Raw genomic sequence first — 13,960 nt, forward strand, 5'->3', positions numbered from 1 at the left:
TGTATTGTTCATGTGGCGATATGACCTTTTTTTTTTTTTTTAAATGAGATCATTCATTAGAGTGTGGTGGCTAAGAAATGGGTTTGGACATTAATATGGGTAGGTTTGAGGCTATATGCCTTATTTGTGTGATCTTTGGGAAGTCCTTAGCTTCTTAATACTCAGCTTCCCCATCATAAGAGTAATATGAAAGGAAAATAATAGTGTATATTTCATAGGCTTCTGATACCATAAATAGAAGGCACTTAACACAGTGCCTGGTACAATGTAATCATTCAAAAATGTTAGTTATTGCCTGTTACATGTTTATTCATGGTATTTTTCCAATTGTTATATGTTATCTTCCCACTTAAAAGTTCCTTGAGCCCAGGGAACTTTTCTTAAAAATCGTTTGTGTTCTTTTAAGAAATATTGTAGTGTATTGCATCCACTAAAAACTAATACATATTAAGTTACAAAATGAAAGTGTAGAACTATATTTCAATTATTGCTAAGTGTCAGGGTTTCCATTTTGTCGCACCGTGTTGTTTTCCCGCTGCACTTCTAACGAGGCAGAAGAAAAAAGCAGAAAAAGATTTCTTGTGAGAAACTGGGGCAGAGTGTATACTACTCATTTTTTAATTCATTGTCTTACTTTTTTGCCCATTCTTTTTTTGTGTAACTTCTCTGTGCATTAGGTTGGCACCAAGAAAATAAGGGATGAGCCACATGATTGGCTTGATCAAGGTGCAAAGACAAAGTAGAACAGTGAATACTACACAAAGCAGTGGGTATTATGTGTCGTAGTAGAAGAGCAGATTAAATGTTGTGGTTCCTCAGGGAGGAGGGATTGCATCAAGCAGAGAAAAATAGCTTACCCGAAGTGTTCATTCTTTTATTTGTGGCTTACTCAACATTGAATAGTGACTGTGTTTTGGTCACTGTGCAGCTAGTGCAAAGATGAATAAAGACAGTTTTTAAAACTTAGTTTTCATTTCAGAGTTCTTAGTGTAAGTTTCCTTTTGCAAATGGTTAGGTTTTTATGTACTTGAAAATGTCCAAGTTTGCTAAGCTATATCTAGTTCATTACTATTCAAAGTGACTATTAGGCACAAGGTACTAGCTAGGTCTTTGAGGGAAGTACATAAAACAGAGACGCTGTTATCCAGGACCTTGGTGATATATTTGGAGAGAAAAGTCACATCTACAAAAGTTAGGTAATCATGACCAAGCTGTGTATCCGGTGGTGCTAAATGAGTAAGCAACTCAGATGCAAAGTGTTGTTAAGGTTAAAATAAAGGAAGGACACATTTCCGTGAATGGTTAATACAGACTATTGGAAAAAATAGAATACAGACTATTGAAATATAGTTCTACACTTCCATTTTGTAACTTTTTCAAATGGGCCTTACCAATTGAGTCAGAATTATAATGGAAGGAAAAGAATAATCTAGTCAGGAAAAATGAAAAAAATCTGAAAATGAGCAGGTATACTGTCACAAGACTCTTCTGGGCTGCTGTGAAAGATAAGGTTGGACACACAGCTTGTGGCCAGAGAGACATGAAAGGCAAACTGTGAGGAGACTGTCTTCTAGCCAGGCATGTGGAGAGGACTCATCTCCTGCACCATCGCTGTTCGCGGGGTAGCGGCTCTCTGAGGCCAAGTGCAGGCTCCGCAGGAGTGAATGTGATGACGTGTAAGTGATGTCTCCTGTGAGTGCTGGTGGCGGGAGTGGTATGGATGGCATTCCTGCCACATATTTGCCTTCCTTCTTAGCAATGGGGATGTTGGAGCCCCGGGCCTCCCCAACCCTGCAGACCATCACAGTGTCCTTCTGCGTGTGAACACTGGTCAGAGATAACCACGTTGATGTAGGACCCTCCGGGCAAATTCTACAGCTACTCAAAAAGTAAATTAAAAAAATAAAAGTAAAAAACAAAACACATTTTAACCAGAGACCAGAATGAAAAAAGAAAAAAAAAATCAAGGCAGATGAGAGGCATTTGCTTGACTTGGAGGTACAGGTCTTTTGTATTGACAAATGTGACTGGGTTAATTTGAAGTTTTTCTCTCTCCCTCCTTTTATCTATCCCTGTCACTCTCTCTCACTTTTCTCCAGGTTTTCTTTAATGATGAAGCTAGGTTAGTTATTCCTTAGAATCATGATCTATTCATCATAATGCAAGTTGATTTTCTGATGTTCCCCACTCCCAGTATTAGAGTGAGGCTGAAATGGTTTCATTACTTTCCCCTTGTCCTTTTATTGGCTGCTTCCCAGAACTTGGGTAATCTTTGTGTTCTCATTACTAAAACTACCAAATTCACTGAAGTACCACGTGCAGAACTTGGCTTTTTTTCTTTCTTGCCTTGCATATTTTCAATGTATAGGGGCTCTCAAGGCCAGTGTCTACAAGAGCTTTCTTTCTTAGAAGCTAGGCAGGTTTTACTAGTAAGGAACAGCAATTTTTAAACTAATTAAAGCCTTTTATGTAACTACTTTATAATGATCATCATCCCATTTTTCAGGTGGGGAACTTGAGACACAGAGTTTAATTAACTTACCTTAGGTCACACTACAAATAAGTAGCAGAATTTGGATTTAAAAGCTGGCATTTTGGCTCGAATTTATCCTTTTAATCTCAATACAGTGCTGTCCTGTGTTTAGCTCATTTCACCTTTTGATCAAAAGTTATGGGAAAGATGAATTCGTGATGTACTTCATTAGAGGTACTGTCACTCTGCCTATCTTTGTGTTAAGAATGATGTTAGAAATGGGGAAGGGTATTTTGATGGCCACAGAGGATGCCCCTCCCATAGGTGGATATTTACAATACAATTGTCGTGGCCTCTGATGTCCTTCTAATTCCTGGGGAAGCTGAGGGGAGCAACTGAGGAAAGGAATTTGTTAGAGTAGCAAGCTAGTTTATGACATGATTTTGGAATTCTATCCCAAAGGGATTGTTCTCTTGGTTACTCAGAGGCTGTATATAATAAATAAGACAACTTAAGAACGGTGCTTAGACATGGTGCCTGGAGAGGAAGACCTGGAGGTAATGTTTCATCCTTCTTCCATTTCATTGTGCAGATGTCACAGATGAGTTGCTGTCTGATGAGCAGTGAATTGTGTTTTCCGAATTCTGGAACACCGGGCTGCAGAGTGATGCTCTGTGGGTTAGAGCTGAGCAGAGGCCAGTGCTGTCTGTGCAGGAAATTCTGTTATTTAAGCAGGAGAAACATTTATTCTTCGTTGTAGGAGGTGGGGACAAGCGCATGTCATATCTTTCAGAAATGGACATAAAGTTGGTACTCTAAATATAAACTTTCCCCTTCGAAAAGCTAGTCCTAACTAAGGGATCTTTGATGTTTAATGTTGATGAGAAGTCAAATTTATGATTGTTAGTTTCAGAGCCACTGTAATCAGAAACTCCACTATACTATTTAGGAGTTTTATCCAGATTCCAAATTCTGCCTATCATTTTGAACTCTCCCTTTAATTTTTTTATGTTGTCTCTGATTCTCTAAAGTAATCACATATCCTGTTTCTTGACTGGAAAGGCACTGCATGTGTTTTTGCACAAAGTCCTGGGGCTTAGATATTTCTCTCCCAGAGACATGTGAAATTTCAAGGGCCTTTTTTCCTAATTACAGAAGTAAAACATACTGTATCCTGGGATACTATGAATTCAGTTACCTTATTTTAATGTTTTGCAAACACAATTCATAGATTATTTTTTTGTTTGCTGTTTAATTTAATTAATTGATTAATTATTTAATGCTTGTTTTCCCTCCTAGCATGTGAACTTGAGAACAGGGATCTTTTTGTCAAGTTCTTCACTTTATCTTCAGAGCCTGAAGCAAAGCCTGTTAAAGCATAGACAGTACTCTGTGAATGTTGCTGAATGAATACCTGAGTGAATTGTGCGCACCTCAGAACTGATAGACAGATGAAAGGAAGAAAATGGAAACCTTAACAATAAACATTTGAAAGATATCTATACAGGCAGTTCTTGCTTTTGGACCAGAAAAATGACTCTGCAAGCTGAAGTTCTGCAAAACCTAATAATCAATGACAAAAGTTATTGTTCTTTGACTTTTAACATTTTTTACCAAATTATTAAACTCTTGCTGTTGGCTAGAGAGCCATAGGGAAATAAAAGGAGTAAAACTGATATTTATTTAGTACACACTAATTTTTTAAAACGTTGGAAACATTAAGATTAAAGCGGTTGATTCCTTTGTAAAACCTCATCAGAAGTAGTGTGAATAGTGCTTGCTTCCTTGCGATCGTACAACTAATGAAATGGAATGAGCATCTTTTCTATACCCAAATTGTCATATGCCTTGCTAATTTGGATCACCTTCTAACATTTTATAATTGTGCTTTCCCTGTCAAGAAATGTCTCAGAGTTCCTCTAACGTGAAGGTTTTTTTTTGGGGGGGGGGGGTTTGGCCAACATTACCCCCGTCTCTGGGACCTTGTTACCATTTTGTTACAGCCACTTTCCTTATTTTTCTTGCTGAGCACTCCTTCACTGAGTTCCTCCACTGTGTATCGAGCGTCTCTCAGATGGCCAGTGGCAGCGTTGTCTACATTTCCACGACCAGCTAGGTCTTCTATAACCCCACTTACATTTGACCACAGATTTCACTACCAGTGTCATCACGTTTTGTTCCTGTGCTGTGTTTTTTTGGCTAACTTTCTCTTTTGAGTATCCATGTGGTATGAATTTATCATTGTGTGGTAAGAAGACAATGCAGTCACACACTTTGCTGTCTGCACATGAACTGGGTAACAAGTGTGTAGTGACTAATCACTGTCAGACTTCGAAAGATGCTGAAGAGGTAGCGTGAAGTTTGTACTTAATGCAATTACTCAACATTCATAAATCATGCTAACTAAAATTTTTACTGTGTTTTAGGGGACTGGTATTATTTAACTAAACTGTGGTAATTGAAATTCACATACACTGGCACCATGCAGAGCGAGGACCCCCTCAATTCCAGGCTATTTTATATATATATGTATATTTTTTCTTTACTAAAGTGGAATCACTTTATGTATATGACTTTACAATTATATTTGTTTATTTAAAATTATATGATATACACATCAAAAAATAATCTCGGTATCGTTTTATGACTACATGGTATTTTATTGAATAGTCGTACTGTAGTTTATTTAATCAATCCTCCCTTTTTTTGGACATTTTAATTTTTTTCTATTGTTTTCAATTATAAACAATGCTGTGGTGGTCACTTCTGTAGCTAAGTCTTTCACCGAGCGACTGTTACTTATTTGAAATGACTGTCTTTCTAGTGATAGAATTATTGGCTCACTGGACACATATTCTTTTAAAACATTTCTATATCCTTCCAAATTTCCTTTCAGAAAAAGATGTTTCCTGTTAGGCTTCTATCAGTGACATAAATTCCCTAAACCATTGCTGACATTAGACATTATTATTCTTTTTAATTTTAGCCATTTAAATAGGTAAAAACTGTAACTTATTTTAATGAATAGATCTGATTACTAGTTAGGTTGAATATTTTTATGGGTTTATTTGTAGTAAATATATTTTGGTCTGTGGAATTTTATTCTTGTCCTATGTTAATAGTTTTCAGATAATAGGGATTACCTCTCTCTCTTTTTTTTTAAGGTTGTTTAAGTACATATATTCCTACATAAGTATATAAATCTTTGTATTTGAACTGCATTCATATGTGTATACCATTCTTAGTTTTACCAGATTATAAAAAGTGTCTGTGGGCTTTAGTTTTCTAATATGACCATCAGTTTCCTTTCTTTTTAATTTTAATTCTTAAAGATTTTATGTATCTGTTTTTAGAGAGAGGGGAAAGGAAGGAGAAAAAGAGGGTGAGAAACATTGATGTGTGAGAGAAACATCAGTCGGTTGCCTCTCACACGAGCCCTAACCAGGAACCAGCCTGCAACCCAGGCATGTACTCTAACTGGGAATTGAACTGGCAAATTTTCACTCTGTGAGACAGTGCCCAAGCAACTGAGCCACACTGGTCAGGGTGACCATTAGTTTCTAAATGCTATTCTTTAAAAAAAAGGAGAAGAAGAAGAAGAAGAGGAGGAAAATAATCAATGATTTGGAGGACATGCTAGTTAATTTTTCATTACGGTATTTTTTTCAGAAGATGGGGTCAAAAGGAACAAGTAGGACATTTAATTATGTGCTTGTGAGTGTGTTGGAATTTTTTCCTCCTCTCAGGTGTACAATATTTTACTTGGACTTGTTTTGCAAATGCATTGAAGTGTGACTAAACATTTTCGGGTACTGCCATTATGTAAAGAAGAGGCCCCATCTTGTTAAATATTCGTTCATCAGCTTTGTGGTTAGCCAGTTACGGGCAACGAGGAGCCTGTGAGGGTGTGGGCATTAGACTTTGGACGGAGGGAGGGTGGGTCGGAGATGGGCACCTGGGAGAAACGCAGGGTTGGGATTCTCTGTTGCCCCCTCCCACTGTTGTAGAAAAGGTGATTGGATCAAGCTGGTTTCTGTCTAATAGTTTTGGATGGGGCATAAGTGGGGAAGGAGGGACGGTCATGAGGTTGGACGTCAGCTCATCTCAGGGCTAAAAGTTCCTTTGACACGCCACAAAGAAATGGAGTGCTGTCCTTCTGGACAGTAGTAGAGAGTTGAGATACAGTGTAGAACCTAAGGACTACGGAAGGTCTTTGACTTCTTTTTGTCTTTAGGCTGGGGATAAGCAAGGAAGATGTCCACCGAAAATGTGGAAGGGAAACCCAACAGCTTTGGGGACAGAGGAAGAGCTCGGAGCTCCACTTTCCTCAGGGTTGTGCAGCCAGTGTTTAACCGCAGTATTTTCACTTCTGCAGTCTCTCCGGCCGCAGAGCGCATCCGATTCATCTTGGGCGAGGAGGATGACAGCCCAGCCCCTCCTCAGCTCTTCACCGAACTGGATGAGCTGCTGGCTGTGGATGGGCAGGAGATGGAGTGGAAGGAGACAGCGAGGTGAGGAATGGCTGATGGGTGCAGACCGACCTGGGGGAACAAGGGTGGGCAAGGTAGCAGAGTCTGTGAGCAAGCACCTTTCTCTAATCTTAGCACTCTGAATAACCGATGAGCGTGATGTTGGTTGAGTTAAGGAATAAAACAGTTCTTTTGCTCCTCTTTTACATTGATATGGATGCAAGACACCCTTTATTTCACTGCTGGGGCATTGTTTCAGTGATCCGTGGTGTTATAATTTTAACCTTTATAAGGAATTAGGAGTAAATCTCCATCCATATGCTACTTAGCGGTGAAATATTTTAGAAGTAAACTCAGGTACCCCAACATGATAGCCTAGAGATATGTGTCTGCAGTCTCCCGATATCAAAGTATTTTGTGAGATCATGTTTGATTTATTACCCATTCCCTGCTAGGAGGGAGGTTGCAAAGACAGTAACTGGTGCCTCCAAACTTACTGTTATTTGAAGTAAAAACTTGTCAACTTTTGAATATCCAATGACAGTGTGGAGAAGGTACATCTGAATTTGGAGTTTAGAGACCAGAGTTTAATTTCCGACTGTTACCTACAGCTGCAAAACACTCATTTTCTCAGAACTTTGATTTAATTATCGATAGACTAGATGATAATGCCTACTACATATAAAATATGTAAGCTTTATAAGATATGTAATATATGTAAATATAATATACAACATATGTCTAATTACATCATACTTATACAGGTATGTATATATGGAGATTCTTTGTAAATTGTTAGGCACTACACAAATACCTATGTTTCCATTAATTTCATAATAACAGAGCTTTTCTTTCTTTCTGCATATGTAAATTTAGTTATATACTCCGCATTAAATCTTGGATGACTTATGACAATTATGTAAGATGAAGATTTGATATAATGCAGCCATTGTTATCATTGCATGGAGATTCAATGTATTTTACTTCAATAAACAGAATAGTGTTAAGATATGCCTTTTATAGCCTGTAATTTAATTCAGTCAATTAAATTGAACCAGTGTTTTTTGAATGCATGGTATATGTCAGGTACTGTTTTAGGTACTGAGAATACAGAAGTCAATATTTGTATTGTTTGCTCTTTTAGGGCCTCTTTCCATGATGTAGTCATTGTATCTTATTCCCTCTCTCAGTACCAATAACCTGGATATTTGAAGCCCTCCATAAAGTATACTTTTAGCTCATAAAACATCCTGCAAAAGAAGGCTTTCGAAGTGAAAACTTTTATTAGTATCTCCATTTCATTCTTTCTTTTCTTCCTTTCTAACAGAAAAAGAGTGAGAGTTATACTGGTGCAGTCTGAATTAAATGTTGGGGAGATTTTGGTCTAGTCTTGGCTTAGCTGCTAACTAGCTGTCTAACTTTGGGCAAGTCACGTAGTCATGTAGTCTTCCTGCGTCTGAATTTTCTATTCTATCAAATGAGGGTCACATTGGGTTGTGTCTTTGTAACATCATGCATATTTTACAACTCTAAAATTCCATCTCTGTGTGTATACTGGTGTAGTCAGCTGTGACTAGAAGACCTACTTTGACTCTTACTTTTATCTTAAAATTCTGTGTGAGTACCTATCTAGATTAAAATTCAGGTGTAGCATTCTGTTTTTCTTTCAGTCAGATGGAAGACTGCACTGTGTTTTATATGACCCCTGGTCCCAGAAATGTGGAAAGATCGTAACAGTTCACCACATTGGTAATAAACATTGAGAGAAATGGATGAAGTATTTTCCTTTAAGGCTGTTAAAGAGGAAGGTGGTCTGGAATACTTTACTATCCTTAAAGGCTTCATTTCTTGGGAAGTATCTGTGAAATTTTGGTGATGTCCTTGGTCCCGGAGAGACTGCACTTCTGGGGAAGAAGTGTAGTGGGAGTAGGCCATGTGTCGGGAAGCTGTCCAGGAAGAAACGTATGCAGAGGTTACACTCTATAACTTCTCCTCTGTAGGGCTTGCCACAATGGCTGTTAATTAATTAATCAATCATATATGTGATATTATTGTTTTGATCTTCCTCCCTCATTACACCGATTCCTCTGAAGGCTGGGACTACCATGTCTGTCCGTCACTACTGTATCCCCAGTACCTTGCTGTACCTGGTACATAATAGGTGGTCAGTAATATTTATGGAGTGTGATTAGTTGAAAACTGATTGCTTTAGAAACAAATGTTCTACCTATATACTTTCTTAAAAGTATTGCTTGAACAAAGTTGGATGGAATTCTGTGATAATCCATTTCTGACTGATAGACAGCTGAATGACAGACCCAACATACCCAGCACATCACTGAGAAAGCCCAAAAGGCGACTTATGCTTGATGTTTCGAACTAATTCTTCAATATGCTGATGCCGTCTGCTTTTAGTTCTCTGGGCTGGACTTCTTGCCTTATTTGATTGAAAACAGGTGGCTGGATGGCTAATAAGCATCTCAAAATAACATGTCTAGCACTGAGCTTCTGATTGATTACTTCAGGTAAGCTCCTCCTACAGAGTTCCCCGCTGCAATGAACAGCTCCATGTTCCTGGTCGCTCAAGCCAGAAACACTGAAGCCTTCCTTGACTCCTGTCTTTCTCTGTACCCCTTACTCCATCTTTTGGCACGTCCTATCTATTTATCCTCAAAGATATTCCCATATTCAGAATATCACCATATCTCACAAGCAGTACTGCTATAACCTGGTCCATGTCACCATTATCTCTCACTTAGGTTATTGCAAATGCTTCTTAGTCTTCCTCCCTGCACCTGTCCTTACCTTCCTTATGTACTGTCCACCATGATGTCTGTGACCTCATCTGCTACTTCTGTCCCTCTTCGTCCCTCTGCTTGAGCCTCACTGGCCAGTCATGCTCCTGTGTCAGAGATTTTGCATTTGCTCTTCCCTCTGTCATTTTCTTACCTCCTTTAATATTACCTTCTCAGTGACTGCCCTTTCTAAAATGGAAACCGTCCTCCAAACTGTTTATCCCCCATCCTCCATAATTTTTGTTTCGTGCTTATGAGCATTTAGCATAATATATATCTTGGTATTCTGTCTTCCTAATAAAACCAAAGCTCCATGAAGTCAGGAACTGTTGGTGGTTTTGTTTACCAGTACTCGTGCCTACAACTACCTGGTACACAACCTTCAATCAAGAAATATGTGTCAATAGAATGGAGGGAGAAATAGAACCTTGATTCTTAGTTTACTGCTTTACCTAAATCCTGTTGGGAGGTTTGGAGGTGATTGTGTCTCCAGAAATGATTCACCTTTTCAGTAATTTTTACTTCCTGCAACATACTCTGTTTTGGAATATGCTTGCAGTAATTTCTGATTATTTATGATGTCCAGTTTCCAAACATGAGCAGGATATTTTTCCCCATGAGAGACTCTCAGAGCTACCGTACAGTAAAAGTGTAGTGCTTAGAAAGAATTGATTGTATATTTGAAAATGCAGCATGGATACTTTTCTGGCTAATCTATAAAAATTGGCCATTTTTGCTCTTTTGTTAATAACCCAATTGATAGGCTATTTTATTTCATAGAGAACTAATCCACCAGACTCCTTCAGCTTAATGTAATTTTTACTTTTGCACTCCCGACTCATTTTAATATTCTCCCTGGTAATGTTCTGTACTTTTTAGTTGACTAATGATTTGATATCACCAGGAATATCCTACATTGAGTCTGGGCATTACTGTAGTTTCTGTCCTACTTCAGGAAGTTCAGGTTAGCTCTGTGTCTCAAAAAGTAAGGAGAATGATTTCAGTTGTAGGAAAATCTCTCCATTTATGTTTTGGAAATCACAGTAGTCATGTAAAACTATAAACAAGGGAAGCTTGAATTGATACAGCATTTGAGGTACAGCCAACTCTACCACCTTCTTTTTACACATCTTTCCCCTGCTCTCCCCTTTCCTAAAAGTTAGAACTTTGAATTTTCCCTGGCTCTTCCAGCAGAGCACAAGTTAAATGCTGCAAAGGATAGAATGATTAGACTTGTTAGGCATATGTGGTCAGTAGAATGCAGAGATCACTCTCTTATAAAGAGTACTCCTAAGTGTTAGGTCATTAGGATACTGATATTCAGTAATGTAGCAGTAATTATAGTGGAATATTTCTATTAGGGAAGAAGTCTATGTTTCTTATTAAGAATTTCTGGGTGACCACGTATTAGCTAATTGATTCAGGGAGCAAACTGGTAAAAGAATAAGTCCAGCTTTGGTGACGGCCCCAAGCCAGGAAGAATGGCCACCATTACCTCCCAACTGTATTTCTCTGGGTCAGTGATGTCCCTGTAAAAATGGTTGTTGGCTGTCACTGTTATTTCAGCGACTGTTCAAATGAGCAATGTTTGAGTGGTGAACTGTTCTAAGAAAACACGTTGAAGATCATTCCCGCCATGTGATACAGATTTTACTGCCAAACCTGGGTAAAAAGGAAGGTCATCACAAGTTTCAACAAACACAACAAGCCAACAGAAAAGAAGGCATTGATGTTTTACTTCAGGTGGGGCGGCACAAAGGAACACCCGTTGTTCCGGTTTCCCTGCAGACTGACTGGCGTTCCTCTGGAGAGTCTGATTTCAGGGCCTGGCCCTCCGACGCAGGCACATGCACTTCCCCGGGGGGTCTGGAGAGGAACTGGTCCCTTCCCTGTCTGTATTGACTTCTCTTTCTCTTAGGAAGATTCCATTTCAGATCAACTTTATTTTTTCCATAAGAAAAGGGCTGAAGGAAAAGGAATTTAATAATTATATCCATTAGCTAGGTATGTAATTATATGTAATTACAACATACATATAATTTGCTAGAAGTATGCATACATATAACTTTATACATACACACAACTTTTATAACAACATACATGTAACTTTTGCAATAACTTTCACAGTGGACTTAGAAATTTAAGAATCTTCTTAAAAATATCATTTATCTCAGATACACACTAGCACTAGCTTCTTTTATGTGTGATGAGGCAATTACTGGTTATCAAGGAATTTTATGATCATTTTAAGAGTTTTATGAAGTTGGATTATAATCTAGGGCAAAAGTCATGTCTATTTTCCACAGTAAAACTGTCATGTTTTTAAGTTAGAGGTCTTGTCTTTTATGAATTATATTTAATCATATGATTGGAAAATTGCAAAATTCAGTGATTCCCCATGGGTTTTCTCTTTCTTCAACAAATGAGTTGAAATACAGTTGTTTGGCAGTCACTCAAAGTGTATTGCTCTGCAGTGCACTTCATCGTTATTCTTCTAAGACCTAGGAATAAGTAAACTTCACCTAATAAACTCTTCTTCCAAGGTTACGACAGTTTTGTTATTGCAAGCAATTAAAAAGCCAACTTCTGAAATCAATTTTCCTATAACATGTCAAGCATGAAGCAGAAGGAAAATTAAGAAACTTACTTCAAATATATAGTTATTCATAGTTATTATGAAGGGTACATGGTGGCTTTTAGTACATTTTACAATAAGAACATCTGTTGTTTTTTTTTTTACAATGGTAATTACATGGTTCTGAAGCACCTTCACAAATTCATTGGCACTCAGAAAGGCTGAACTTTGATACCTTGGCCTTAGCCTTTTCTTTAATGGGTCCTATTTGAGTTGAGTAGTTTACAGTTTTTTTTTTCTTTTTCAAATTTGTCCTTGATATGTGAAGAGAATAGACATAGCATGTGTAGTTTCTGGAATAAAATTGCCTGCAAATAATCTGCTTGAATGGGCAAACTGTTACTTTCTGCCTAAAAGCTTATGTTAGAAGTACCTTGAACAATCAGTTCTTTGAACAATTAGAGCAATACATTTCAAAGGAATTTAATAGCCATTATTCTGGAGTTTCCCTTATGCTGTTAGCTGTACTATGCTATGACATCATCACAACATTCAATATTTACTGAAGTCAAAGTGAAATAGATGCTAAGCTGAACTATGAGATAATACTTATCCCCTAGGAATTGGCTAATTTCGATACTAAATTTCATTCCTTTATTGTTAAATCCAGACTTAAACGGCTGGTGTATTCCAGGGGGGTGAGTAATGCTATTCCATAAATCCAAGCTAGTTAAAATTATGATTTAGCTAGTTTATGATTTCTAAATATACTTTTAAAACTCGTTTAAAGCCATATTTAAGTCCAATCCAATTGCCTATAATGTATACTATGGAGAGGAATGAAATAAAAGGTCACAAAAGAATGAAGTGCTTTTGCTCCTTAAAATTTTTTTGTATAACATATTGTTTGGATAGTTGAGGATGATAGTAAAACAGAGCCATTGTCACATGCTGTATGTAAGTTAGGCTTAGTTTTCTTTTAAGAAGTGGTTTTGGCAATATAGATTTATGGCAGCTGATAAAAAGAGGGACTCACTTGGAAATGTAAGCGGGAAGTAAAGGCTATATAAAACACTCCCCTTTACTGAGTTCCTAGTTGGCTCTTGTCATTCGTCTTGGGCTTAAATTCTATGAACAAAGAGTTTATCCCTCAACTAATAAGAATACTCTTAGGAATAAAAACAAGGAGTCACTGCACTCTTTATAGATGATATAATTTTATATAACCAAGTCTTGGTTTTATGTACTATGGAATCTTTTCTAGAGTCTTATTTTGAGCAATAAATTATACCATCAAATGTAAATGTGATTCACATGGCAATCATCAACAAACATGGTTAGATGTTCTGTGAGCAAGCATGAAAAGATAATATAGCTAAAGTTGCTCTGGCAGGTGTGTCTTAATTGGTTGGGTGTCCTCCTGTAAACCAAAGGGTGGCGGGTTCGATTGCCAGTCAAAGCACATGCCTAGGTTGCGAGTTTTGTCCCTGGTTTGGATGTGTACTTTTCTCTCACACTGATGTTTCTCTCCCTCTCTTTTTCCCTCCCTTCTCCTCTTTAAAATAAATAAGCATGGCCTTTGGTAAGGATTAAAAAAAAAGGGAGAAAGAAAAATGTACCTAAAGTTAACTAATGTAGTATGCTCCAT

The 13,960-nt window shown here is 37.7% G+C and overlaps 1 protein-coding gene across 5 annotated transcripts in view; it reads left to right on the top strand.

The window, feature by feature from the left end:
* Positions 1-13,960, top strand: part of SLC4A4 (solute carrier family 4 member 4) — a 288,470-nt gene that overhangs the window by 77,019 nt on the left and 197,491 nt on the right. For all 5 annotated transcript variants that reach the window (XM_054591433.1, XM_054591425.1, XM_054591416.1 and 2 more), the window contains exon 3: positions 6,849-6,984. In XM_054591433.1, coding sequence (XP_054447408.1) covers positions 6,849-6,984 — 136 coding nt within the window. The remainder of the gene's footprint in view (positions 1-6,848; positions 6,985-13,960) is intronic.

This window comes from Pteronotus mesoamericanus, unplaced genomic scaffold (genome assembly GCF_021234165.1).
Source record: "Pteronotus mesoamericanus isolate MK-2021 breed Mesoamerican mustached bat unplaced genomic scaffold, CSHL_Meso_final contig_130, whole genome shotgun sequence".
Taxonomy (NCBI): domain Eukaryota; kingdom Metazoa; phylum Chordata; class Mammalia; order Chiroptera; family Mormoopidae; genus Pteronotus; species Pteronotus mesoamericanus.